General features: G+C 51.2%; 1 protein-coding gene across 2 annotated transcripts; it reads left to right on the top strand.

The window, feature by feature from the left end:
* The first annotated feature begins 48 nt into the window (after positions 1–48).
* Positions 49–27,964, top strand: PTTG1IP (PTTG1 interacting protein). 2 transcript variants are annotated; one of them, XM_031005113.2, is made up of 6 exons: positions 49–2,568; positions 11,919–11,971; positions 15,922–16,030; positions 21,117–21,288; positions 22,228–22,274; positions 25,935–27,964. In XM_031005113.2, exons 1-6 carry the CDS (start codon positions 2,454–2,456, stop codon positions 25,979–25,981), a joined length of 543 nt encoding a protein of 180 aa, XP_030860973.1. In that variant the 5' UTR covers positions 49–2,453; the 3' UTR covers positions 25,982–27,964. The 2 variants fall into 2 exon arrangements, with proteins under 2 accessions (XP_030860973.1, XP_030860974.1); XM_031005114.3 differs by lacking the exons at positions 15,922–16,030; positions 21,117–21,288; positions 22,228–22,274 and having other exon boundaries at positions 2,349–2,568.

Below are 27,964 nucleotides of genomic sequence, written 5' to 3'. Positions count from 1 at the left end.
ATTTCAGTAGTCTTTTTTAAATTCAGAAATTATTTGAGATAATTTTTCTCTCATAAATACCTTTATTAGAACTTCTTTTGGATGCTTCCAAATACCATAAAAAATAACTCTCCCAAAGATTCTGTTTTATCCTAGAGCCGGCGTTTTCCAATTGAGCAAACAAGTAAATTAGCTTGGTATTCCAATGGTACCCGGCTTTGGTCACTGAAATGTTTTTTCTCAAGTTATGTGAGACCATTTTTCTAAATATGACGAGAGGTGGCGCCATAAGCACTGCACAGGAATCCAGCTGGAGTTTCCAAAGATGGGTCCTTCCTGAAGGAGAAAGACTTGTTTTGGATGGACGATTGCCTGTGAGTTCTCTTAAGTGACAAAAGACTGTAAGAGAAAATCTGGTTACTCAAGAAGAAAGTTTAGACATGTCAATTGAACTCAGCTCCAGAGCCTGGCCAGTTTTAAGGATTACAAATTTTGCTTAAGCCACGATTCGCTTCTTCTTTTCAAAGAGAAACTACTTTCCCCTTCTCCAAATTTGAAGGAGAAAAAAGGTTGCAAACTTTAGCAAGTAAGACGAACAAAACCTTAACCTCGAAGGATAGTGTAACCACACACCTGCAAACAGCGGACTCTTTGGAGAAATAACAAACGAAACTCTTGCCTTAAAACCAAGCCTCGGCCGGGCGCGGTGGCTCACGCCTGTAATCCCAGCACTTTGGGAGGCCGAGGTGGGCGGATCACGAGGTCAGGAGATCGAGACCACGGTGAAACCCCATCTCTACTAAAAATACAAAAAATTAGCCGGGCGCAGTGGCGGGCACCTGTAGTCCCAGCTACTCGGGAGGCTGAGGCAGGAGAATGGCGTGAACCCGGGAGGCGGAGCTTGCAGTGAGCCGAGATTGCACCACTGCACTCCAGCCTGGGCGACAGAGCGAGACTCCGTCTCAAAAAAAAAAAAAAAAAAACCAAGCCTCAACTCCAGCCCTATCAGGTGTGGACCTGGGTAGGCGGAACAGAGTCTGAACCTCAGCCCTGGGAGGCTGCCAGAGACCCCGGCCAGTTCCCAGGCGGTCGGGTGAACCAAGGCGGCTCCGCGGGTGCCAGCGCTCCGAGTGCCAGAGAAGTGGCTCGGATCACAAGAGGCTGGCTTCGGGGCCATCTGCAGGCGCCCAAATCCCAACCTAAAATCACCACAGGGTCAGAATCTAATGTAAGGGGGGTTATTCAAAGGCAGTTGGAGGCTGGCCCACCCAGAAACACCAGCTCCAGAGGAATGGAGTCCGCCCTCGGGAGCAGGGAGGGGAAGGGTGCCCTTGGGCAGGCAGAGGCGGAGGCTTTTAGCAGGACCGCGGCGTCCTTCCTACGAGGTGGGCGCAGTCACAGCGTTTGATGGGTGACAGACAGTGCCTGTTTCAGGGAAGGGTACATTTAACCTGTCGGAGGGTGCGGCAGTCACCGTTTCCTGTCTTCTGGTCCTTGCAGATCAGGACAAAGGGGAAGTTCCTCTACAAGGGTCATGAACTAAGACGGCAGGAGGTTTCTGTCCCCGGCACCGGCGAATCCCGGACCCGAGAAAGGAGCTACGGGCGCACGGAAGCGGGCGGCCCCGGCTCTCGCGGGGCTTAAAGCGCGCAGTGTGTTCAGGTTCACACCTCTAAACGTATTTTTGCCATTTCTTAAGTAGCCTTAAAAATGTCCGTCACTATTTAGTCCTTTTATCAACCGAGGGGCCCGGAAGGCCGCAGCGAGGCGTCGGCGAGAAGCCAGGGAGGAGAAACGGCGCTTCTCTCGGGAGTTTAAGTGGCAGCTTCAGCAGCACACGTTTCAGCCCATTCTGGGGCCGTTTCTAGTGTGGTTAACGTACAAAAATAAACAAATCCCCTAAAAGTCCCACGCTGACATCGGCGGGAGCCCAGGGCCGGACGCCGCGGTGTGGAGCGAGGGCGCCGGCGCGGACTATGAGGGCCCACCGCGCCTCGTCCAGGGCTCACTTAAGAGCAGCGTGAGCAGCGCTTGGGGCCGCCGTCCGGGACGCCCGCAGCCCTTTAGGATGGAGGCCACCGTGACTCCGCTACTGAAGCACCGCGCTCCCCTAGTCCCCTCAGCCGGTCGCCGTTCCCCGCCGCGCAGGCGCAGGAGCCGCGGCGAGCCCCTCGGACACTCCTGGCCCCTCGGTTACGCCTCACCCATCCGCGCCGCGCAGGCGCACTGAGCCTCAGCCGCTCTCCTCGCTACCAGGCTCCTTTCCTCTACCGCGCAGGCGCACTGAGCCTCAGCCGCGCCGCGAGGCGAGCCGGTTGGCGAGGGGGCGGGGCGAGCTGCTTTCTGAGGCTGCGCATTCGCATGGCCCCACCTCGCAGGTCCACTTCCGGCGCCGCGGCTGTTCCGGGCGGAGACCGCTTGTGCTAGAGTCGGAGTTGTAACGCTCTACTGACTGATAGAGCGACCGGCCGACCATGGCGCCCGGAGTGGCCCGCGGGCCGATGCCGTACTGGACGTTGCGCCTCGGTGGCGCCGCGCTGCTCCTGCTGCTCATCCCGGTGGCCGCCGCGCAGGAGCCTCCCGGAGCTGGTGAGGGCGCCGGGGCGGGCGGGGCCGCGAAGAGGGCGGGGCGGCTGGTGGGTCCAGGTCGGGGTCGGGGTCGGGGTTTCGGCCAGGGCGCTGGGCTCGGCGGGCGGCCTGGGCCCACGGTCGCAGGCAGCGCCCCGACGGAGGCTCCTCGAGGGTCACGCCGGTTTGGCGGCCGCGGGAGCTGCCGTCGCGGCTGGGGCGCGGGCAGGGGAAGAGCCGTCTTTGTCTTTGTTTTGTCCAGTCGCTGCGGCCGCTCCTCGCGCGTGGCCGCGGGTTGGCTCTCGCCCGGCAGGCGGGACGCTTGGCACCTGCGGCCTCCCTTAGCCTCACTGCGACCCCAAACAGCACTCCTCGGGTTCGATCCCGAGCCGGGAAGCCGGCTCACGACGTGTTCGAGGTCGCACAGCTGGTCGGGGGCAGGCCGGGATGGCGGCCGCAGGCCCCTGCAGGGTGATGGGGTCCGCGTCCGATGTGTCTCTACAGCCGCCGGCGTTCACGCCGCCACTCCCTCCCGGCCGCAGTTCCATGCACAGCAGCGAACGCTCGCACTTATCTTATGCCTTAGAAAGGAAGGCGTCCCCAAAACCAGGCTGTAGCATCTGATTTTGAAGCAAGCTGATTGCGGTTCTACGCTGTCCAGACCCGCAGGTGGCATTCTTCATCGTTTATCCCGTCTGCGCCAGGCCCTGCGGCCACAGTGGTGACCGACAGACAGAGCTCCTATCCAAGAGGGGCTGAGTCCCCGGGAGGCTGACCAAGAAAGAAGCAGTGAGGGCGCGGGGGCTGGGGGAGGAAAGTGCGTGACAGGAGACTCAGAGTTCCAGAAACCGGGAGTGTTTATAGAGGGTGGCTTCCTGTGAGGCTGGGCCTCCAGGGCCTGGTGGGCTGCGGGAAAATCCAGCAGGTTCTAAGCTGGAGAGTGTCATGGTTGGGCCTGTTTCAGAATGTCATGCTGGCTTCCGTGTGTGGAGTTTCCAGGTGACCACTAGTGGGGAATAGTGCCACCTTAACTTCAGTTTCCTGACCCTTACAATTAGGGTTGACCTGGGCCCAGCTTGAGGGGCTAATACTTGTCTCAGCTCTTGTTAGCCCAGGCTCTGTCAGGGTCTGTTTAGCATAGTAGAGCACCTTTTCTTTTTGTGACCTTATGGAATGTTTATTCCGATGCAGGATTATTTGTGTTTCTTCTTACCTGCCTCCAAGTGTACTTCGGGTTTGTGACGTTAGCAATGCAGCTGCCTTGAAGTTTGTTAGTCAAGGAGGCCAGTGGTACTGTACTGGGAACTTTTGGCCCAGATTGAGTTCTAAGCGCAAATGTGCAGTGAATACGTTTCCACAAACAGAATGGGCGTCTGCAGGCAGAGTGTGTGATTCACTGGCAACTGTATCAGTGGCTCGGGGGTGTGTTTGCTTGCATTGTGAAAGCGGGAGTGTCAGGAAAACAACCATGAGGTTTTGTTTGACTGTGATTCCTCCTGCTCTGCACTGCTGAAGGGTGCAGAGATGGGTGTGGACAAGTGGAGTGGACAGTGTGGGAATTAATCCGGAACTGCCATTCGGTGTGTCAGCTGAAAAGCCATTCGGTGTGTCTGCACTTGGAGGCTGCACTTGCTTGCTTCCACTTATGGTAATCACCAAGTCCTGGTGGGTGGACTGTTGTTTCTCTCACTGGGGACCCCTTGGAATAGGAAGAATGGTGCCGTGTCATGTTGGCATTCACTGCCCAGGCGCCTTTGGTGTCTGCGTGCCCCTTGTCCTTGGAGAGAGGGGCTATTTATAGCCTGGAGAACTCCCCTCTTCCCACAGAGTACTTGCTTGGTGTGAGATTTTTACTGCTTGTCATGGTTACAGGAATGTGACCGCAGTACTGATGTTTAAAACGTTTTGTCTCCTTTACAAGGACACTGTGTGAATTTAAAGAATACATTATACCAATCCAAATCCAACACTTTTAAGCATCTTTTTATGTGTTTTGATGGAGGAGAGACATTAAGAACCCATGGTGTATTGAAGATCTTTAGAGCAAGATTCTTGAAGTTAAACCTGGATAGGGCTTTTGGACCCCACTTTATTTGTGTATGGGGTCAGACTCAATCCAAGAGCTTCATCTGGAGGAAAGATGACCCCAAAAAGGAGCTCAGACTGCTGTGTGAGGGCTGGCGCAGTGGTGGCCAGTGCAGGTCCCCGAGGTGGTGGGTCCCACTCAGCTGCTCCTTATAGTGGGGACTCCTGATGTGGAGTTCTGCCCGTGTCACCCTGAGAAGCGTGGCTTTCTAACTGTACAGAGTGCTACAGTGTACATAGGGTTCACAGTGTTGATATATACTCCTAGTCTTCAACTCTTTCTTTTGAAATAGTGGAGTTTCCAAGAACATTTTTTTGTCTCCATATCTGCCCTCTTTTCTCACCTGGAATTGACAATGTAGTTGTTCTCCATGCCTCTGTCACAGTGCAGAGTGGGCACCATGCCCCTTTGGTTGCTCGTTCTGCTGATGAGCATGGAGACTGCAGCCTGTGGGCTGCGGTGTGACAGGAGCATGACAAGGAAATACGTACACTTGCTGGTGTGTTCCTTTGTGCTTAGTGTGTTTATTGACTCACCTGAAACTTCAGGAAAGCACTCAAATGGGTCATGGAGGGTTGGTGTATCCTGACAGAAGAAAACGTTATTTGTTGTTTTTTTTTCCTTTAATTTTGGAAACAAATGAGACTGAAAGGTCTTTAGAAATTGATAAATGGAGTCTAAGTTGAAGCCTTGCAGTCATAGGACCCAGAAGTCAGGGCAGTCACATTCAGTGTTAGACTTAAGCAACACAAGGGCAGTTTTTATCTCTGGTTTTCTAGCACATGGTTTTTCTGTATCTTGTGATGAGATAAGAGATAGTGATCTCTTAGAGAAATAAACACTGCTTGTCTTTGAAGCAGTAACAAATGATTCATGCCTTTTTTTTTTTTTTTTTGAGATGGAGTCTTGCCCTGTTGCCCAGGCTGGAGTGCAGTGGCGTGATGTCAGTTCACTGCAACCTCCGCCTCCCAGGTTCAAGTGATTCTCCTGCCTCAGGGATTACAGGCGCGTGCTATCACACCCGGCTAATTTTCGTATTTTTAGTAGAGATGGGGTTTCTCCATGTTGGCCAGGCCGGTCTCGAACTCCTGACCTCAGGTGATCTGCCCACCTCAGCCTCCCAAAGTTTTGGGATTACAGGCGTGAGCCACTGCACCCGGCCTTTCTTTTCTTACTATGCAAGATGATGTGTTTTCAAAGGATAAAATAGAATGACCTTTTTTCATCTTTGATGTTATTTTCATGAGGACTGTAAACATTGGTGTTTTCCCCCTTATTGAAAGCCCGCTCTGTTCTTGGCCTGCTGGGAGCAGGAGGAATGTTGGGCGGTTTTTCTCCCTCTTCCTCTCATGCCTCTCCGCTGACTCAGACTGACTGGTAATCCAGAGGTCTGGGGATAGATGGAGTTGACGGTGTGTGTTTTGGAGCTCAGTTCTTTTAGTTCACACAAGACCTGGTTATCAGAAAGAAGCTTTAAAAATGAAAATCCCCATGAACGAGAACGGCATCATCCCTGTCACTTGTAGCCACTGTTGGGCTGAGGAGAGGAAGCACACGCACCCTTCCTCATAGGTGACTTTTCAGGAAGGACTTGAGTGGGTGTGTTGAGCATACCCTGTCTCTTTGCCCAGATTGTATTTAGAAAGACCTCAGAGGTGCAGAAAGTTGAAGGAATAGTGCAGTGAAGTCCTGGATGCCCTTCCGTTCTCAACATTGGCTCTGTTTGCCTTAGCACTCTCTCTCTAGATCTCCTTATTTTTCAAATTTATAATACAATTGTTTGTGTTTTATTTATTTTTAAAAATTGATTCAGCTGGGCACAGTTGCTCACACCTGTAATCCCAGCACTTTTGGAGGCCGAGGTGGGAGGATTGCTGGAGGCCAGGAGTTCAAGACCAGCCTGGGTGACATAGCAAGACACTATCTCTACTTATATTTTAAAAATGTATTGTAAATTGACAATCACAATTGTGTTGCCTGTTGTTATTTTGACCAAACCATTTGAGAGTAAGTTACTATTGTGACCCTTTATCTCTACATTCTTCAGAGTCTATCTCCTAAGAAGGAGGCTGTTCTTCTTCATAACTGAAATTTATATAATTATCAAAATCTGGACATGTAACATTGAATACCTGATTTAACTTACAATCCATATACAAATTTAACCAGTTACCCCAACAATGTCCTGTTCCCCTACCCCCTGAAATCCAGGATCACAAGTTGCATTTAATTGTTGTGTCTCTTTAATCTCCATTGATCTAGAATAATTCCTCTTTGTCTTCAGAAAGCCAATTTGTGGAAGGACCCTCAGTGGGTCTTACCAGGTGTTTTCTTTGATTCGATTCAGGTGCGCTTTGGCAGGAGCACGGCGCAGTGATTCTGTCCTCTCAGTGTCCTCCGTGGGAGGCACATGCTGTCACTTTGTCCCATCATCATGTTGTTCTGGGTTATGGTGGAGATAACTGATCTCTTGGAAGTGCCACCTCCTCTCCATGAGTAATGACTCACCTGTGGGGAGGTGCTTGGAGACTATCTTGTCAGTGCACAGGCAGACTCAGTGGTCTTGGCATCTTCGGGGGCAGACCCAGTGGACTTGGCATCTTCGGGGGCAGACCCAGTGGAGTTGGCATCTTTGGGAATTCTTGCCTGCATTAGTGTTGGCTGTGATGATTGTAAAATGGAGGCTTCTCAACTCATGATTTCTTCAGCATTTGCCACTCGGCCTTCTCTTTATTTCATGTCAGTGTGGCTTCTAGGGGTTAGAGTTCATGACTGTTATCGTTTATTTTGATGTTCACTTGGCCCAGATATGGCCAGAAAGACTCCCTCCAGGCTGGCTTCTGGGTCCTCTTGCCATTCATTCATGTCTGTGCCACTCTCGGGCACTGCACACTGTCTGTGGCTCATGTGTTCTCTTCCTGCCCCACTTCTGGAATCAGCCATTTCTCCGAGGAGCCCTGCTTCCGGCTGATGGGGAACAGCATGTAGAAACCACGACCTGGGCACCAAGAATACACCTCTGCTGCTGGGTGTTGTCCTTTCTAGGCCCTTTCAGTAGACAGAGCTAGGAGTTGAATTTTAAAACCAAGAGTTCATCATGGTGCCCGTCACATTGCAACACCACGGGGGTCTTTGCCCACCATCAGCCCACGGTTGCTCCTTCCTCCCACAGTGCCGAGTCGCTGGGGACTTGGGAACGTCAGCAGTGCTGTTCTTATCAAAGTTTCCTGTAACCCTGCCTCAGCGGTGATTTAAGAAATTAAGGCTTTTCACTGGTTGTCAATTTTCTTTGCCTCCCTGGGGCTGAATACAGCCTGTTGTTTCAAGTATCTAAAGTGGCTTAAAAGAAACTTCTCCATAAACCGAATAGCACATCACTAGAGACTCTGAGAAAAGTACTACTTAGTGATAATTGCTATAGAATATGTGACAAAATGTGCTTTCATTTCAAATAAAGTGGAGATTTATTTAGAAAAGTGGAGTGTAGAACTACACTGTTAAATAGAAGGATCACAACAATGTACTCGATGTATTATTCGTCCCTCTTGGTAAACGTAATGAGTGAAATTGTAAGTTAAAGCTGAAGCTCTTTTCCCTCCATTTCATCACGAAGCTCTTCACATGGACAGCAAAGCTGAAGGATTTTGCGGTGCGCGCTTGTATACCCGCCACTTCAGCCTGTCGCCATGCTTTGCTGTGTTGCATTTGTCCAGGTGTCCCCCCAGCCTTCCACGCCTGCGTGAATGTCAGTCACAGACGTGAGCGTCAGTCACAGACATGAGCGTGCTCTCCTGCCTTCACCATGCCTGTCAGGGACCAGAGTTCAGCAGTTGTCTTGTTTTTTCTTTTGAGATACATTTTTCATACGGGAATATGTGGGAAACTTAATTGTGCTGTTCAGTGAGTTACACCCACATAGCCGTGACCGAGACAGACCCTCGATCTGGAAGATTCAGCCTCCCCCACGCATGGCCGCCCCCCAGGCAGCCATTGCCCCCCTCCCTCCATAGGTGAGTCTCACCTTTTCTGGAGCCGCATAGCCATGAAATTACACAGTAGGGTATTTTGTGGAAGGCGTCTTTTGCTCACATGATATGCTTCAGACTCATCCATGTTTTACATAGAGCAGTTCGTTTCTTTTTATCGCTGAACAGTGTTAGTGATTGCACAGCCGCCTAGCTCACCTCCAAAGGAGAGACACGTAAAACAGCCTTTTGTGTTTGGAATGCCTTTTCCAGAAGATCCGTTCATACGAGAGCCGCATGTTTGCTATTCTTGATGCCCTGCTGGTATCGTGTGAGTGTTCCAGTCTGTCTGTCCACCCTCCTACAGAGTGACATCTGAGCTGTGTTCAGCTTGGGGCTGTCACAGAGCGTTCCTGCGCAGGTCCATCTGTGGATGCAGGCGCCCCCTCTCCTGGATGAAATACTAAGAGTGGAATTGCTGAGTCATAGGTGGTCGCATGTTTGTTTAGGAGCAGCTGCCAGACCTTCTTTGCAAATGGTTGAGCCATTTACACTTCCACCAACACTGTGTGAGAGTTCTGTTGCTGTACATCCTTGCCAACATTTGGTATTGTCATTCTCTTTAATTTTAGCCATTCTGGTAGGTGTGTAGTCATCTCTCATTTGGAGTTTTAATTTGCATTTGTCTGGTGACTGGTGATGAGCACAGAGCTCTTTAAAGCGTGCACTGTGTTTGTGTGTGTGTGTGTGTGTTATGGGATTGGAGTAGGCAGTCTGTGTGTGTGTGTGTGTGTGTGTGTGTGTGTGTGTGTGTGTGTTACGGGATTGGAGTAGGCAGTCTGTGTGTGTGTGTGTGTGTGTGTGTGTGTTACGGGATTGGAGTAGCCAGTCTGTGTGTGTGTATGTGTGTGTGTGTTATGGGATTGGAGTAGCCAGTCTGTGTGTGTGTATGTGTGTGTGTGTTATGGGATTGGAGTAGCCAGTCTGTGTGTGTGTGTGTGTGTTATGGGATTGGAGTAGCCAGTCTGTGTGTGTGTGTGTGTGTGTGTGTGTGTGTTACGGGATTGGGGGAGTAGGCAGTCTGTGTGTGTGTGTGTGTTACGGGATTGGGGGAGTAGGCAGTCTGTGTGTGTGTGTGTGTGTGTTATGGGATTGGAGTAGGCAGTCTGTCTGTGTGTGTGTGTGTGTGTGTGTGTTATGGGATTGGAGTAGGCAGTCTGTGTGTGTGTGTATGTGTGTGTGTTACGAGATTGGGGGAGTAGGCAGTCTGTGTGTGTGTGTGTGTGTGTGTGTTACGGGATTGGGGGAGTGGGCAGTCTGTGTGTGTGTGTGTGTGTGTGTGTTATGGGATTGGGGGAGTAGGCAGTCTGTGTGTGTGTGTGTGTTATGGGATTGGGGGAGTAGGCTGTGTGTGTGTGTGTTACGGGATTGGGGGAGTGGGCAGTCTGTGTGTGTGTGTGTGTGTGTTATGGGATTGGGGGAGTAGGCTGTGTGTGTGTGTGTTACGGGATTGGGGGAGTAGGCTGTGTGTGTGTGTGTTACGGGATTGGGGGAGTAGGCTGTGTGTGTGTGTGTTACGGGATTGGAGTAGGCAGTCTGTGTGTGTGTGTGTGTGTGTGTGTGTGTGTTACGGGATTGGGGGAGTGGGCAGTCTGTGTGTGTGTGTGTGTGTGTGTTATGGGATTGGGGGAGTAGGAAGTCTGTGTGTGTGTGTGTGTGTGTGTGTTACGGGATTGGGGGAGTGGGCAGTCTGTGTGTGTGTGTGTGTTATGGGATTGGGGGAGTAGGAAGTCTGTGTGTGTGTGTGTGTGTGTGTGTGTGTGTTACGGGATTGGGGGAGTAGGCAGTCTGTGTGTGTGTGTGTGTGTGTGTTATGGGATTGGGGGAGTAGGCTGTGTGTGTGTGTGTTACGGGATTGGGGGAGTAGGCAGTCTGTGTGTGTGTGTGTGTGTGTGTGTGTTACGGGATTGGGGGAGTGGGCAGTCTGTGTGTGTGTGTGTGTTATGGGATTGGGGGAGTAGGCAGTCTGTGTGTGTGTGTGTGTGTGTGTGTGTTATGGGATTGGGGGAGTAGGCAGTCTGTGTGTGTGTGTGTGTTATGGGATTGGGGGAGTAGGCTGTGTGTGTGTGTGTGTTATGGGATTGGGGGAGTAGGCAGTCTGTGTGTGTGTGTGTGTGTGTGTGTGTGTTACGGGATTGGGGGAGTGGGCAGTCTGTGTGTGTGTGTGTGTGTGTGTGTGTGTTACGGGATTGGGGGAGTGGGCAGTCTGTGTGTGTGTGTGTGTGTGTGTGTGTGTTACGGGATTGGGGGAGTGGGCAGTCTGTGTGTGTGTGTGTGTTATGGGATTGGGGGAGTAGGCTGTGTGTGTGTGTGTGTGTGTTACGGGATTGGGGGAGTGGGCAGTCTGTGTGTGTGTGTGTGTGTGTGTTACGGGATTGGGGGAGTAGGCAGTCTGTGTGTGTGTGTGTGTGTGTGTGTTACGGGATTGGGGGAGTGGGCAGTCTGTGTGTGTGTGTGTGTTATGGGATTGGGGGAGTAGGCTGTGTGTGTGTGTGTGTTACAGGATTGGGGGAGTAGGCAGTCAGCTTGGTTGCGTGTTGGAAGTTACTCATGCATTCGCTCTTGCTTCTGACTGACTTGAGTTCCAGAGCTGTTGGCTGCGTGGAGTTTGACCCCTTCCTTAGTAGCAGCGCTTTGAGTAGTGGGCAGAGTCTCAGGGTGTTCTGCGTGGTTGGAGCAGGCTGGTGTGCCGGGCCTCTCCCTTGGTACAGGTTGGTACAGGGAGCATAGCCCAGTCTGGAGTGAGGCTACCAGGGGACTAAGACCTTGCTTTGTCACATGAGATCTGTAGGTGAGTCCGAAGACACAAGTGTGCTGCGTGGCAGTGTCGCTGGCGTTGCTGTGGCCTCGGATGGAGGCTCTTGGGTTCCCAGAAGAGTGCCTGCTGATGAGCAGAAGGTCCCAGCAGGTTCGTGGTTAGTGGTTACACAGCCACAGGGCACACCTCCTCTCACAGAGAGATCTGAAACACAGCCTTCTGTGTTGGCACTCTTCTCTCCCAGAAGAGCCCTTGTGGATAGGAGCCGCGTGTTTATACTCTTTGTGCCCTGCCTGCAGCGGGATTCCTGAACACTCATTCCACATGTCTTGAAGAAGGCTTGTTATCAGCAGGGGCTCAGGAAGAGGACCTTCATTTGGTAATTCCACATCAGAGGTTCTTGGTGCCACACCCCTCACCGGTGCCCACCCTGCCCTGCTGGACTAATATTTACACTGCCTGATTCTCAGTGACTGACTTGTTTCCTGCCTCTTTCCTGCAGCTTGTTCTCAGAACACAAACAAAACCTGTGAAGAGTGCCTGAAGAACGTCTCCGTAAGTAGCACGCGGACTAGAGTGCCGTCCAGACCGTCCAAAGGCACGCGGGCTTTCTCTAGGTCCAGGGATTCGCCGGGATGTGTGGAGGGCTCTGTTGTTTGGGATTTGGGGGGATGTTTTTTGGAATCGTTATCAAATGTTATTTTAGCCATTTCAGGTATATTAAACCTTCTCATGAAAACTGCAGTTACTGTCTGAGCGTGGTCAGTATCCATGATTTCACTCCCGTGCAGATGGGGCCAGCACTGCATGGCCAGCCTTCCTAACGAGGCCTATAGCGAGAAATTGGGCTGTCCGCAAAGCTACACCCTAAGGTTGTGAGCCCGTGTTTTCCCAGGCTGTCGGGCTGCAGCAGAGACTGCTTTCTGAGCTCCTCACACAGGATTGGAAGGGGCACAGCAAGGAGAGAGAGGCACCAGCCCTCTGGGCCAGTGGGCCAGGCTGTCCATAGCACTCTCTGGTTGTGACCTGTGGCTGAGGTTTGGATTTTGTCCCCAGGTCTTTTAACTACCTGTGTGACCTTCAACAAGAGGGTAGCGGTCTGGAGCAAAGTTGCCTAAGCCTCCACGGTGTGAGGTGGGGCCCGAGACTCCCCAGGGTGCCTTCCCGATGGAGCCTGATGCAGATGCCCACCTGGGAGAAGGAGCACCCGTGGTGGGGAAGCAGCACCACAGTGCAGGTCTTGTTAAAGGCGTGTGAACAGGGCTGGGTGCAGTGGCTCATGCCTGTAATCCCAGCACTTTGGGAGGCCGAGGCGGGTGGATCACGAGGTCAGCAGTTGGAGACCAGCCTGACCAACATGGTGAAACCCCGTCTCTACTAAAAATACAAAAAAATGAGCTAGGCGTGGTGGCGGGTGCCTGTAATCCCAGCTACTTGGGAGGCTGAGGCAGGAGAATTTCTTGAAACCGGAAGTCGGAGGTTGCAGTGAGCCAAGATTGTGCCACTGCACTCTAGCCTGGGCAACAAGAGCAAAAAACTGTCTTTAAAAAACAAAAACAAAAACGTGTGAACAGGGTCCTTTGGTTTTCTCTGCGTGGTGGCCTGCTCCTGGGCCAGCCTGGCTGGCACCTCTTGGGCTTGCCTTGCTGCGCAGCTCTTGGTTCGGCAGCACCCAAGTCTCCTCGCAGCGCTATGAAATCAGCACGGGAAACCTGAGGGAAGGCCCACGGCAGCGGGAAGTGGTTAGGCAGAAAACAGCATGCTGTGGGGCCTTTTTCTTAGGATTCCTGATCTCGCCCACCCCTTGCCCCTTCCAGTCAGGAGTTTACCAGGTTTTGAGAACTGCAGGGCCAGAGGCTTCCTTTCCCCGGCAATGAGGTTTCATGATATGAAGAGACTGGGAAAGATGTATTCGATGATTTCTATTCTAAGGCGTGAGCCATGTTCTTAAAAAACTCTTCTTCCTCCACGAGACAGTAGCGTAGGTTTGAGACACACCTTGTCAGTTTGTGGGACTTAAGTGGATACTTGCATTTGCTGATTAAAAATTGAAAGACGCTGTTTCTGTGGTTTCAGATCTTGACATTGGTGATGTTGAACTTGCTCTAATGCGCCTGGTCCTGGTGCATTTTCTAGATGGTGCTTCTTTTTAGTCTCTGGATTTTTCTATTGGAAGTCATTACAGCCTTAAACATAGCTCACTATTGTATGTGGCTTTGTAGCCTAGGGTGCGTTTTTGCCATAGTACCCTGTGTAACCCTCACCACCCTGGGCAGGGTGTGGTGATGGCAGCCATCTCGTGGATGAGGCGGCTGAGGGACTTGCCCAGGTCATTGTGGATGGGGCCAGTCCAGAAGGGCTGAAGGCCTGAAGGCCTGACTCCGGTTCTGAACCCAGACAGGGCGGTGAAGAGGGCTGCTTGCCTTACAGCTAGCTCCAGGTGTGTGTGGGTGTGCTCTTGGGCACACAGGAGGTTTCTGGAAGGAGGTGTCAGTGCCTGGGAGGTCTCAAGAGGACCCTGTGTGTTGGAACAGTGGCTATGGTGGGCTGTGTCCACGCTCCTGAGGCTGTGGCGGACTGTGTGTCTCTGTGCTGCTGAGGCCGTGGTGGGCTGTGTGTCTCTGTTGCCGAGGCCGTGGTGGGCTGTGTCTCTCTGTGCTGCTGAGGCTGTGGTGGGCTGTGTGTCTCCGTGCTGCTGAGGCTGTGGTGGGCTGTGTGTCTCCGTGCTGCTGCCTAAGCTGCTTGCTATGTGTATATTACTTCATCGATCAGAAAAGCAGCACAACCACCAGAGAACACCGTATCCTCCCAGTGCACTCCTGTGGCTCATGGTACCACTGTCATGGAAAAATGGAAAATCAGACATTTACAACTTGAGCCACTTGAAAAGGGAGGATTAGCCAAAAATCGTTAATTGCAAGCAAAACCCCTGAAATGGAAGATACTCCCAAATGACCAGAATAAACAGGGTTTAACTGTTAATTGTTACATTATGCTGGACACCACGTAAACACGACACTAAGGTGGTGACTGTGTAAGTAGCCCTGGGAAAGAAGGCCCAAGGGACATCGTAATTAATATTTTTTTGTAATAGACTTTTGCCCTAACCTGGGCCAAAAACGCCATGACTTTCTATGCTATTAAAAAGTCAGTAACACTGTTAATGTGGAGATTTGGAGTAACAGGCAGTCTGGACTTGGGTCTGGACTTGGTCTGGCGCATGAGGTGCTGCCGAACGGCAGTTCTTTTTTTTTTCCTTTTGAGACGGAGTTTCGCTCTTGTTGCCCAGGCTGGAGTGCAATGGTGCGATCTCGGCTCACCGCAACCTGCGCCTCCTGGGCTCAAGCGATTCTCCTGCCTCAGCCTCTGGAGTAGCGGGGATTACAGGCATGTGCCACCACACTCGGCTTATTTTGTATTTTTAACAAAGATGGGGTTTCTCCATGTTGGTCAGGCTGATCTCGAATTTCTGACCTCAGGTGATCCGCCCGCGCTGCCTCCCAAAGTGCTGGGATTACAAGCAAGAGCCACTGCGCCCGACCCGAACAGCAGTTTTTTCACCCCTTCCTGTGCCATCTGCCTGCGCGCTAGGCTGTTCCCTGTCACGCTCAGTACCTGGCTCACAGACCGCTTTCGGGCCTCGTTGTGTACTGCTGTGGCATGGGCTGGGCCCAGCTCTGGGCTCTTACACACACACACACACAGGTGTGATGGTGTTGTCTCCACACCACTGCGGCCTCACACCTGACGTTTGAGGGGCTCAGACAAGAGCATCTATGAGGCTCTCTCCAGCTCTCAGTTTAGGGCAGGCTGAGCCGTAGTTGCATCATCTTTCAAGCTATGCAACTTAGTGCATTTGTGAAGGTCAGAGGTAGGAAGCATGGTCCTTTCTACAAACGGTGACCATGCTCACCCAAGTCCATTCAACACAAACTCAGTGAATGCCTGTGATGGGCCAGGCTGTGTCCTGTGTTCTTGGGAGACTTCAGCCAGTGAAGTGCACAGGTGCCCAGCATGTGGGGAGGAGAGGCCTACGGAAGCAAACCTCACAGGAGGTGAGGAGGAGGGGGTGGAGGCGGGTGGTTGTGTCCAGTCGGTCGATCAAGGCAGGGCCCATCCAGTCAGTGGGGAGCCACACAGATGTGGGGAGAGTACTCCAGGCAGAACAGGCAGGCTGAGCTGAGGCTGTGAGCAGGAGGTGGGGTTGGCAGTACTCAGGAGCAGCACAGAGGCCCTGGGGCCTCAGCAGGGTGAGTTGTGGAAGAGGTCTGAGTGACGCGGGCCTTGGATGAGTCCGTGGAGAGCTGGCAGGGCTGCTGGCCGCTGTGCTGGGTGTGGACTGAAGGGCGGTGAGGGTGAAGGCAGAAACGAGGTGTGGGGGGGAGGCTGAGCCTTTACAGCCATCCACAGAGCGATGGCAGCACTGGTGGGCTGTGGGCAGAGCCTGGACAGTTCTTTGGTTTTTCGGTTGTTTCTAACGCTTGCTTAATGTTGGTCTCTTTCAGTGTCTTTGGTGCAACACTAACAAGGCTTGTCTGGACTACCCCGTTACAAGCGTCTTGCCACCGGCTTCCCTTTGTAAATTGAGCTCTGCACGCTGGGGAGTTTGTTGGGGTAAGTCATTGTTTTCATTTGCTGCTTGCAAAATCGATGCTTCTTTGAAAATAGTAGTATGGGCCGGGCGCGGTGGCTCACGTCTGTAATCCCAGCACTTTGGGAGGCGGAGGCGGGTGGATCAAGAGGTCAGGAGATTGAGACCATCCTGGCTAACATGGTGAAGCCCCGTCTCTATTAAAAATACAAAAATTAGGTGGGCGTGGTGGCACGCACTTGTAATCCCAGCTACTTGGGAGGCTGAGACAGGAGAATTGCTTGAACCTGGGAGGCGGAGTTTGCAGTGAGCCGAGATCGTGCCACTGCACTCCAGCCTGGCGACAGAGCGAGACTGTCTCAAAAAAAAAAGAAAATAGTATTATGTGCTCAGTTAGCAGAAGTTGCTAGAAAATGTGCTGCCAATAGCTCTGTGACTCCCAGGGAGAGGTTGGGAAGCCAGGGGTGATCTGCTGACCGGGAAAGCAGCCCTGGGGCTCCCTGGGGAACCTGGAGGACCTCCTTCAGGGTGGTCAGCCCCAGCACTGAGCTCTATCTCACCACGTTACAGAAGGTGTGGGGGAAAGGGTGAGTTTGAAGGCAACGTGTTTGACTTCTCTGCTCAGTATGTTTCGTTCATGTGTCACCCCTGAAACTCACCTGTGAATTCCCCTAGAATCTCCAGTTTTCCCAGCTTAAGAATCCCTGCCTAGCGTAGACACAGCCCTCTTTTTTTGTGTGCGTATCTTTGTATATTTGATTTTGCAGGCGTTTTTAAATTAAGGAAATCAGCTCTTGTGAGATTCAAGTTGTTTTCTAGTTTGCCTTTATTTATTTATTTATTTATTTATTTATTTTTGAAACGGGCTGGAGTGCAATGGCACTATCTTGGCTCACTGCAAGCTCCGCCTCCCAGGTTCACGCCATTCTCCTGCCTCAGCCTCCTGAGTAGCTGGGACTACAGGCGCCCGCCACCACGTCCGGCTAATTTCTTGTATTTTTCAGTAGAGACGGGGTTTCACTGTGTTAGCCAGGATGGTCTCAATCTCCTGACCTCATGATCTGCCCACCTCAGCCTCCCAAAGTGCTGGGATTACAGGCATGAGCCACTGCGCCCAGCCCCGTAGTTTGCCTTTTAAATCAGTTTGTGGTGTGTTTTGTAAGCTAGAACTCATTATTATATAGTTGAATTTATTAATCTTTTAGGCTTCAGGTTTTGGGGTAATACATAGGGTTCCTAAACTTTGTAAAGAAGCAATATTTTCTTAAGGTGTTTTGATGATTCTTTTTGTTTATTTGCATCTTGGATCCCTCTACAACTTACGTCTTACTTATCACTCTTCTAATTGATTTCCATTTCAAAATCTATCAGCCTCCATCTGAAACAACTTGTTGCTGGTGTTGAGGCCCTAGAGAATTCAAAAGTTTGTGTGGTGGTGGTAGTTGTAGTGTGGGATGTCTGGCAGGGGGTGGTGGTGGTGTGTGTGCACCTTCATGTGTGGTGTGTGTACTGTGTGTGATGCATGTGTGTTTGTGAACTCATCCCTTCCATGGAACTTCTCTTAATGACCACTCTGAAGAGACAGCTCCTGGACCTGGGGAGCCTTGCCCTTTGGAGCACCTGTTCTGGGGGTGTTTTTAATGGCACGTAGCTTCTCGTGAAGTGCACACATCTGAAGTCTCTCTCTGCATGGACTTTATAGCCTACATAATGCACACGTGTGTGCGTACATGGACCGCGGTTTATAGCCTACATAATGCACACGTGTGTGCGTACATGGACCGCGGTTTATAGCCTACATAATGCACACGTGTGTGCGTACATGGACCGCGGTTTATAGCCTACATAATGCACACGTGTGTGCGTACATGGACCGCGGTTTATAGCCTACATAATGCACACGTGTGTGCGTACATGGACCGCGGTTTATAGCCTACATAATGCACACATGTGTGCCTACATATATTCAGTGCATTTTTGCATACGTATACAGGTTATCACCACTCACAGCAAAGTAGGTAGGACTTCCAGGACTCTCAGAAGGCCCAATTCCTGTCAGGACCCCCACAGGAGCCACTGACTGGACTTCCCGTCACCACAGATTAATGTTACTGGTTCCCGCCTTTATGTGGAGGGAATCCTGTGCTTTATTGGATGTTTTATTCAGCATGTGCCCGACATTCGTGTCAATTGCCTGCACCAGTTGTCTGTCTCGTGCAGTGTTCTACAGCTGTTCAGCCATGCTGCCACTCAGGGACGCCCGGGTCCTTGTGGTGCTGCCACTCAGGGACTCCCGGGTCCTTGTGGTGCTGCTGTTCAGCTGTGTCTGGGTCTTTCTGGTGCTGCTGCTCAGGGACGCCTGGGTCTTTCTGGTGCTGCTGTGAGCGGTGTTGTGTTGGTGCCGGCACAGGCGCTCACTTCTGGAGGCGTGTAGGAGTGGAGTTGCTGTGTCACGGAGCATATTTGTGTTTAGCCTTAGTACGTCTGCCAAATGTTTTTGGAGTGGCTGTACCAGTTTGGCCTCCCTCAGGCAATGTGGGACTTGGTTGCTCCACATCCTTCCCAATGTTTAGGGTAACCAGTCACCCTAAGTTCAGTCTATCTAGTGGGTGTGTAGTGGTGTCTTGTGCTTCTCATCTGCATTTCTGCAGTGACTAGCCGATCGTGCTGAGCACCTTTACAAGTGGTGGGTGTTTTTGACAATTCTCTTGTGAAATGACATTCCCACGCTAGGCTGCAGAAGTGGATGGACACACAACACCCAGCCCTGTACATGAGAGTGGCAGCAGGTGACTAGTCACAGTCACAGTGGGGAGGGGGCACCACACGCCACACAGGGTCCTGCAGGGGAACAGGGCTCGGGGAGGCAGCCATTTCGTGACAGGAGGGTGGGGTGCGATGGGCTTGTTTGGTTAATTCTGAGGCTGAGAGGGAACTGACACCTGCTCCTCCGGGAGAAACAGAAAGTGTACCTGGCCCTGCCAGGAGGAGGAGGAGGCTGTCTGAGCTGGGACCTTGTCCAGCCTTGTCCACGGGAGCAGAGTGGGGAGGAGAAGTTGTGGCTGGGCCCTAGGGCCCTCCTGGTTTCACCAGATGCCACAGCGCACATGATACCAGTTTTAGGTCTTGCACCACAGGTCCTTGTTTATTCTTACAAATAACCTTAGAACCATTTTATCCAGTTCTAGCCAAAATTATTTTGGAGCTTTAATTGTAATGACCTGATAAACATGCTTACTTGAAGGAAAATGAAATGTCTACAGCGTTGGCCCTTTGTCCAGAGGCAAAGATGCCTCTCTTTCCGGCCTCTCCCACATCCTTTGGTTCAAGTTCAAATTCATGGGTTTTACCCTATAGAATCAGCAAAAGGAGCCCAGAGTTTGTTTCCCGTTGTGACAGGATTTCTGTTTGTTTTTAACTAGTTTTAGCTGCTAATCAGAAAAGCTATCTGAGGGGTAGATATGTTTTAAGGCCAGCCATCTTGTTGATCTCATTGGAGTTCTCCGGTCAAAAAATGACATCTTCTGCCAATGAAGGTCCCCTCTGTAGTTCTCCCTATTACTATAATTTTTGCAATTCTACGCTTCCAGAGCAGGTCAGAGGAGGAAAAAACACAGGATTAAAAGCTCAAAAGGCATTTGATCAGATGTAACCTCCTATTCCTGATTTTCAAACTATTTTAATAAACTAAGAAATGAGTTCCGTTAAACAAGTAACGCACTAGAAGCGGATCTCAGCGTCCGGGGCAGCAGAGGGGTGAGGCTGCGGGAGCCCCAGAGGCCTGGCCGTCGGCCTCCTTGCCAGGGCCCAGGCATGCAGCAAGTGTTCAACTCCCAGCCCCTGGAGGTCAGACGGTGTCACCTGTGGTGGTGGCACAGCTATTAACTGTAGTTATAAACAGTGAATCATGCGGTAATCTACTGCCCAGGGGAGTTTGCTTATAAAGCCATCTTCAGGAGGCTGGCTGGGTGTTTTTTGTTTTTTTTTCGAGATGGTGTCTTGCCGTGTTGCCTGGGCTGGAGTGCAATAGTGCAGGCACGGCTCACTGCAGCGTCAACCTCCCGAGCTCAAGTGATCCTCCCACCTCAGCCTCCCATGTCGCTGGGACCAGAGGTGCATGCACCACACCCAGTTAATTTGTTAAACAGTTTTGTAGAGATGGGCAGGGGTGGGTCTCACTTTGTTGGCCGGGCGGGTGTTGAACTCCTGGGCTCAAGCAATCCTCCCGATTTGGCCTCCCATAGTGCTGGGATTATAGGTGTGAGCCACTGTGTCCAGCCAAGGAGGCTGTTTGAACTGCATGATTGAAAACACATTTGCAAAAGTAGTTTTAGGGTATTTTTAAATTGCCTCTGGTTTGAACTGAATGGAAAAATCTTGGCTGATTTTAATGTATAGATCTTCAAAAGAAGTTTAAAAGGATAGTAAGATCTGTTTTAAATGTGCATGTGTGTCTGAAGGCTGGTTAAGGAAATCATAACAGGGTTTGGGACTGATTAGTCAGCCGTTCTTCAGCCCCAAGGTCCTCAGAATACTCAGATTTGAAGATGATCCCGTCTTGTTCCGTGGTCTCGTCTGCTCCTCCACGGTCATTCTTTTCCAACCTGGCCGCCAGCATGTGCCCTGAGAGTCTATTTCTCTTGTAAATCATTGTAATATTCTTGACTTTGGTTTAAATAAAAAAACAAAGCTGCATCAGGCTTAACCTCCATTTCTGTGAGTTTAGAATGTCTTACGAGAGTCTTGAGTATGTAGCTTGGAATTTTGGTTAGTTAACTTTTCTCAGGCTTGAAATACCTTTTCAAACTCAGCTGAGACAGACTACCCTGTCACGTCAGTTCATTATGGTTAATATTATAAATTGTTAATAAATTCTAAGTCACAGATAGGAACGTGTGGCTGAAAGGAGACTTGGAGAGGGCGGGACCCTGTGGGGTGGAGGCAGGGCCACAGGCTCTCCACACCCCAGGAGCCAGCAGCCTGGCCGAGGCAGCTTTCCTCCTTATGCTCCTGTGTCCTGAGGTTGTTCCCCAGGGACGAGGGAAGGCTGCTGTGCTGGGTGGGTTCTGTGTCTGGGGCGGCCCTAACTCCAGGTGCTTGAATCTCCAGTGAACTTTGAGGCGTTGATCATCACCATGTCAGTGGTCGGGGGAACCCTCCTCCTGGGCATTGCCATCTGCTGCTGCTGCTGCTGCAGGAGGAAGAGGAGCCGGAAGCCGGACAGGAGTGAGGAGAAGGCCATGCGTGAGCGGGAGGAGAGGCGGATACGGCAGGAGGAACGGTGAGGTGGCGGTGATGCCCGCTGGGAAGAAGGTTACTTCGAGGGGATTCAGATCTGCAAGGCCATGGAAATCACATGGATACATCCTGAGTTTTCCTCAGTTTTTAGAAATTAAGAATGTGTGTAGTGCCCAGGGGATCTTCTAGGTCGTGGTAGAGAGCGAGAGACTGTGATGGGAACCTAGCAGTGGCTGCGAACCTTGCTTCTATAGGCTTCTTTGCCCGGTGTCCTCCCATCGGTGCAGTAAGGCTCAGTCTGTGCGCGGTGACACGGGTGTGTGACGGCTGCTAAGGCGGCTCGTCCAGGCCCAGCATTTGCCAAGAGCAAGCTGAGGCTCAGAGGGGACAGCGTCTGACTGTGGCTGGGTCAGCTCTCCTGTCGCCCTTTCCCTGGTGACACAGCACTCTCCTGAGTGCTTGCTTGGGCTCTGGGGCAACCCCAGGAGGAGGTGGTGTAATCCACACCTGGCAAAGGAGAGGACCTGAGGGGCCAACTGTCAGGTTGGCGGCGGGCGAGGGTGGAAGCGGGACAGATTTTCCATGTAGTCACCTTGAAGTCACATGCTACTAAGTAAAAGCTGACAGTCGCATTTTCCTAACCATCTTCAGAACCTGGTGTATGATTTTTACTGTGTTTTCTTTGTATGAAGAAAGCTTTTTAAAAATCACGGTATTGGGCATTTGAATTGCTTTTATTGAAAAGAGTAGAGTAATACATTGGAACGGCCTTTGAAGACTGGGTTCGTTGTCACCTTGCCTGTCCTGGTGGGTATGTGGCCTGATGACCAAGCTTGTCCTCACCCTGGTTTCACTCTGGGAACTGGAGGGAAGCCACCAGAAGAAACCTGGCGCTCCCACTGAGGGACACGGAAGGGCGTGTCTAGCAGTTACACCACCGTGCGCTGTCGTTTGGTGCTCATAATGTTCCTCTGTGTTTTAGGAGAGCAGAGATGAAGACAAGACATGATGAAATCAGAAAAAAATATGGTAAGGACTGGTCATGCCTCCTTTTTGTCTGGTTGGGAGGGGATGGCACGCTGTCTCGGTCCTCGTTAGTGCCAGTGGGGCCTGAGATGGGGCTGTGGGTTCACCCATCGGAACAGAAGGACGTCTCTCCAGAGAGGAGCAGCTGGCGGTTGTCCCCAGCGGTGCTGTGGTGAACTCACTCCTAAGAACATTTTTATCTCAGCCAGTCGTCTTCATGAAGTCTGTTTTCTCAGATAGCTGTTTGCTTATCGAGTCCCAAGACTTCTGGGCAGGAAGTCTGCAGCTGTTCTGCCGTCGTGTTTGGCTTCCTGTGGGCGCGCCTGCGTAGCCGAGGTGCTGCGAGTTTCAGGGCGGCCCTCTCATCCTCGGGAGCCTTGCTCGTTGCCATCTTCTGAGTGTGGCAGGCGCTCCTTCCAAGCACTCCCCAGCACCGGCCCTGCTCCTTCTCGCCCAGCCTCGGTGTTCTGTTCTTGTTTGGTTGTGTCTGGAGAGATTTTGGAGAGGAGCTTTGAAGGAGCCAGAATGAATGTATTTGCCAAGTGTAAACCTTTTATTTAGTTGGAGTGAATTGGAAATACACATTACGTTACCTATACTCCCCCAAACCACGTGATGTTCACTGCTTAACACTGAACACCACCACCCAGCCGTGCTTCATTGATTCTGTATGATTTTAAAGTCCGCAAAGAGTCTAGTGTCTCCCGCGCTGGGTTTGTGGTTGTGTGGTGTCATGGGCGTCTCCCGCGCTGGGTTTGTGGTTGTGTGGTGTCATGGGCGTCTCCCGCGCTGGGTTTGTGGTTGTGTGGCGTCATGGACATGGTGGGAACTGACTCCTCGCCTGTGTGAGGCGCGTGGTCCTGGGTTCATGGCAGCCGTGGGCCTCAGGAATCTGTCGTCCTGCGCCCACAGTGCTTTCCTTGAAGCAGTGTATTAAAGGCTAAACCTAATTGGAAAATTTCAGAGCCTTTTCTGACTAATGCACGTGTTTTGAGTCTTCTGTTTTAGGAAATATCATATATTTGTGGTATTTTAGGGTCCCACCCACTGGGGGCATGAGGACATCACTGCGGTTCTCGGTCATCGGGGCGGGGCGGGGGGTGGACTGCAAAGCCCAGCAGCCACTGTGAGCGGCGCCTCCGTCAGGTGCAGGTGATGGGCGTTGGGTTCCCTCTCATGGGGGCTGCAGAGGCCCCATGCTGCTGGTGCCCTGGGCTGTAAACGCTGGGTGGCTCTGCCCACTGGCCGGGACGTCCCCTCCCTGTCAGTTCGGCCTCCTTGGAAAGTCACCTCCATGTGACTGTGCTGTGACCTGAGGCCACGTGAGTCCTGCCAGTCTTGAAGTGTCGGCTTGGGGGCGTGAGGCTGCCTTGGCTGCTGGCCTCGAGATGCCCAGTGGCTGATGGAGGCTTTTTCCTATGTGTTCCCGCCTATCAGTCTCCTGAGTGCCGTGTGCTTGAGCGCTGACTTTCTGGGTTCTCTTCACTGCTGCCTTGTCCTTGCCCTACCCTCTCCATTGCCTGTGTTTCCCGGTGTGTGTCTGGAGTGGGTGGTGACCGGGTACCTGCGTGTGACTGTCACAAGGAGCAGCACCAGGGTTGCCCTCCTCAGCGAGTGCATGCTTGTGTACGTGGAGCGTGGGCCCAGCAGTGTCTGTGCAGGCCTTAGCTGGAGGCAGTGTGCTTTCCTTGAAATGGAAGAGTCAAGAGCTTTTTGGCAACTAATTTTTTTTTTTTTTTTTTTGAGACGGAGTCTCGCCTTGTCGCCCAGGCTGGAGTGCGGTGGCGCGATGTCAGCTCACTGCAAGCTCTGCCTCCCAGATTCACACCATTCTTCTGCCTCAGCCTCCTGAGTAGCTGAGACTACAGGTGCCCACCACTACGCCCAGCTAATTTTTTGTATTTTTTAGTAGAGATGGGGTTTCACTGTGTTAGCCAGGATGGTCTCGATCTCCTGACCTCGTGATCTGCCCACCTCGGCCTCCCAGAGTGCTGGGATTATAGGCGTGAGCCACCACATCCGGCCAGACTAATGTTAATGTAAATAAAAGACAAGGTGGATACACACACACACACACACGCACACGAACACACACGCACACACACACACGCACACGAACACACACGCACACACACTGCCCAGCACCTGTTATCACCAAGCGCAAGCTGTGTTTAAGTTGCTCGACCTTTACTGTGCCCCGACTCCCAGCGGGTGTGAGGCTGTGGGTGGCCGGCCAGGCTCTTGGAGCGGTGTCTTCTGTGTCAGGGCCCTGATTGACTTGCACTTGCCATTTTGGTGGTTAATTTGGCCCTTTAATTGCATTGATGAAATGAGCTTTGTGCCAGTTTGTAATAAAGCCATTGAATGGCCTGTGCTTTGGAAAGCCTCGGCTAGTTAGAAGAATTCCTAGGAATTCCTGATGGGAGAGTGCGAGAAAGCGTGTGAGTCCACCTGGTGCAGTTATATAAAATACCAGCACGCATGCAAAAACCCTTCTTTTGGTTTTGGTTTTTCCCTCTAAACTGGAAGTAGACTCAGGAGCGAGTTTTTCAATAAGACCTTAACCAGTCTCCTTGCTGGTATCTGATGACTCTTTCCCAAAACCGACTTTGAGCCTCATCTCCCAAAGCCTGATGCCTGTGGCCCTCCTTGACAGGCAAGAAAGAAACATGGCTAGGCCCTTCCTTACCATCCCTCTGCTTCCCCGCCTCCTCTTCCACCCAGCCCCCAGAATACATGCAGTGAGTAGCTTTGTTGTAATCGTTGCAGATAATTTTAGTGTACAATACAGATTTTTAAAGGGAGAGAGAGGCCAGGCACGGTGGCTCACGCCTGTAATCCCAACACTTTGGGAGACCGAGGTGGGTGGATCACCTGAGGCTGGGAGTTTGAGACCAGCCTGACCAACATGGTGAAACCCCGTCACTACTAAAAATACAAAAATTAGCCAAGTATGGTGGTGGGTGCCTGCAATCCTAGCTACCTGGAGGCTGAGGCAGGAGAATTCCTTGAACCCAGGAGGCGGAGATTGCAGAGAGCCGAGACTGCGCCATTGCACTCTATCCTGGGCAACAAGAGCAAAACTCTGTCTCAAAAAAAATAAAAAATAAAGGGAGAGAGAGTGTGTGTATGTGTGTGTGTTTCTGCAGTGTGAAGGGAAAACTCCTGATCTTTGGGTAAGTACCACAGGTTTACTCTTATGATTAAATACACATTTTATCCCAGTTCTGTCAGAGTACTCGAGAGTTAGATTGATGGTCATCTTAGTTATTTCTGTAGCCTTAATTCCAAAGGTTTAAGAGCAGCTATAAGCACAAAGTAAGGTTATTTTGTTTAATACTAGCCATCCACTGTGGAACTAGCCAACCACTGTGGAAAGAAATACTTGCCTTAAATTTCTTTTCTTCGCCGAGCATCAGGAAATAAGTGCTTATCTCTTAGGATCTGTTAGAGTTCTTGTTTCTAGTAAATGTTATTTCAGTTTTAAATTTTAAAGTGGTTTGACTTCAAAAAAGGTTAAGCACTGTATGAGAGCCTGCTTACAACACCCGTTGTTGCTATAGCCTCAGTAAATCTTCTTATAAAGCTTGGTTTGTATGGCTTTCTAAGATTTTGTTTCTGGTTGAATGAATGAAGTTATGATTCAAGTTTATTTTGTTTCAGGCCTGTTTAAAGAAGAAAACCCGTATGCTAGATTTGAAAACAACTAAAGCGCTCCAGCACATCAGTCCCGACGCTTCCTGTGAGGTGCACGCTCCGCAGCCCAGCCCAGCCGGGAGACCACGTGGCCATCGCGGTCTCCTGACCTTGGCCAGTGAACCTGCCAGCCTTCCAGGACAGGCGGCCGGAGAGCTGCCCCTGAAGGACAGTCCTCTCGTCTTGCAGACTGGTGACCTTCTATTCCCTGTTCATCTCTGTTTCTAGATTTAGTCACTTGAAATAAGAAATCTTTGGGGTTTGGGCTTTTTTATACTCTTCTCAGTTTGTAAAACGCTAACTGCACACGAAGCCGCCTGACGGCACCCAGCACTGTGGCTGTCATTCTCCCAGGGCAGAACCCTGCGTTCCTCTCTGTCCACTAACAAGCTTCACACGCAACACAGGGAAGTCGTTTTGACTTTTGTCGTGAGGAGAACTGACAAGCCCTCATCATTCCCCATAAAACCACGGACAGCGTCTGTGTGCGCATCTTGAGTCTTCACACCTGTTGACTCACACGGCTTTTGCTGATGACACGGGGCTCCAGTACACAGTCTGATAAGGACTTAACGTCCTAACCTCAATTGTATTAAATAGCATTGGGGAATAGCTAAACCTTTTTAAAAAAAAATTATTGGATTTTCCTCCCTGCTTAAAAGATTTCACCAGAAAACTTTCATATAAAAATTCAGGCCTTTTTTGGACAATTTTTAAAATTTGTATCTTTGCTAGAACATGAGAATCTTTTTCCCTTGGAAGCTTGAATTATAAATGTGTTTGGCCTGCCTCAGCAGCACCAGTTGACTGCTCGTGTGCCAGCGGTGTGGGGAGGACGGGGCAGGACGCTGCAGCTCTCTCCAGCCCTGTTGGCATCCTCAGTGCCTGCAGGCCTCTCCCTGCCTGTTGGGCTGTCTGGGGGGTGGCCATTTAGGGATCGTGGGGACGGGGCCCACCCCAAGAAGAAAGAAAGGCCCGTCCACAGGCCCGGCTCTGGGCCGCGTGCCCTGGAAGCAGGTGTGTCCAGAGCCAGCTGAGGGCTCTCCCCACACCACCGAGCAGGCGCCGGTGCTCCTTCTGCCTCATGGGACCAGTCCAGCTTCCAGCCACTCTGGCTCGAGGGTGGTCTGAGCACTTCCTTCCGAGCGGGCTTCTCTGGGAGCTCTCCAGTGGCACTGCTGGACCTGCCCACGTTTCTGTAAAATCAGGATACGTGGCTTTAGTAGGCAGACCAAGCGCTTCGTGGCAGGGAAAGCAGCGTGCGGGGAAGTCACTGAAAAGTGCTGCCTAACGAAGTTTGAAAATAGTCCCCGTTCCAGATTGCCTTGAATTTTAAAACATTTTGCTTTGGGAAAGTAGGTCAGCAGCACCTAAGATCAAGGATGCGTTCCATTTTCACACTTCACAGTCATGGAAACTGAGAAGACTGTCTTCAGCATGAACTAAAGTTCACGGGCAGATCACTGATCCAGAACACTTCAAGAACTCGTCAAACAGCTCGATAAGCCTTTTTGACTGTGTACATCTGTACCGGGAATAACATTCCTAGGCTGAAATTTCCACAAAGAATAGAACCTGTACCCAGTTCTTCAGGCTGATTTCCCTGACCTCTTGGGCATTTGTATTTGTAGTAAAGTATTGCAGAGATTCCTAAGTATTTTATAGCAGCCATCAAAATTGGACTTTGTATTGTTTATTCATAAAAGACACTTGGTAATAGACTTCAGTGAACTCTGTATGAATACAGTAGTGTGTGTGCAAAATCCGTTTCCTGAGCGTAGGGTGCTGAGCTGACGCTAGGGCTCGGTTGTGAAATACGGTGTAGTCAGTCCTTGCGTTCAGTGTAGAAACCCACGTCTGTAAGGTCGGTCTTAGTCCATCTGCTTTTTTCTGAAATACACTAAGAGCAGCCACAAAACTGTAACCTCAAGGAAACCATAAAGCTTGGAGTGCCTTAATTTTTAACCAGTTTCCAATAAAACGGTTTAATACCTGCA

This window comes from Gorilla gorilla, chromosome 22 (genome assembly GCF_029281585.2).
Source record: "Gorilla gorilla gorilla isolate KB3781 chromosome 22, NHGRI_mGorGor1-v2.1_pri, whole genome shotgun sequence".
Taxonomy (NCBI): Eukaryota; Metazoa; Chordata; class Mammalia; order Primates; family Hominidae; genus Gorilla; species Gorilla gorilla.
This window is presented reverse-complemented; position numbering and strand designations above follow the sequence as displayed.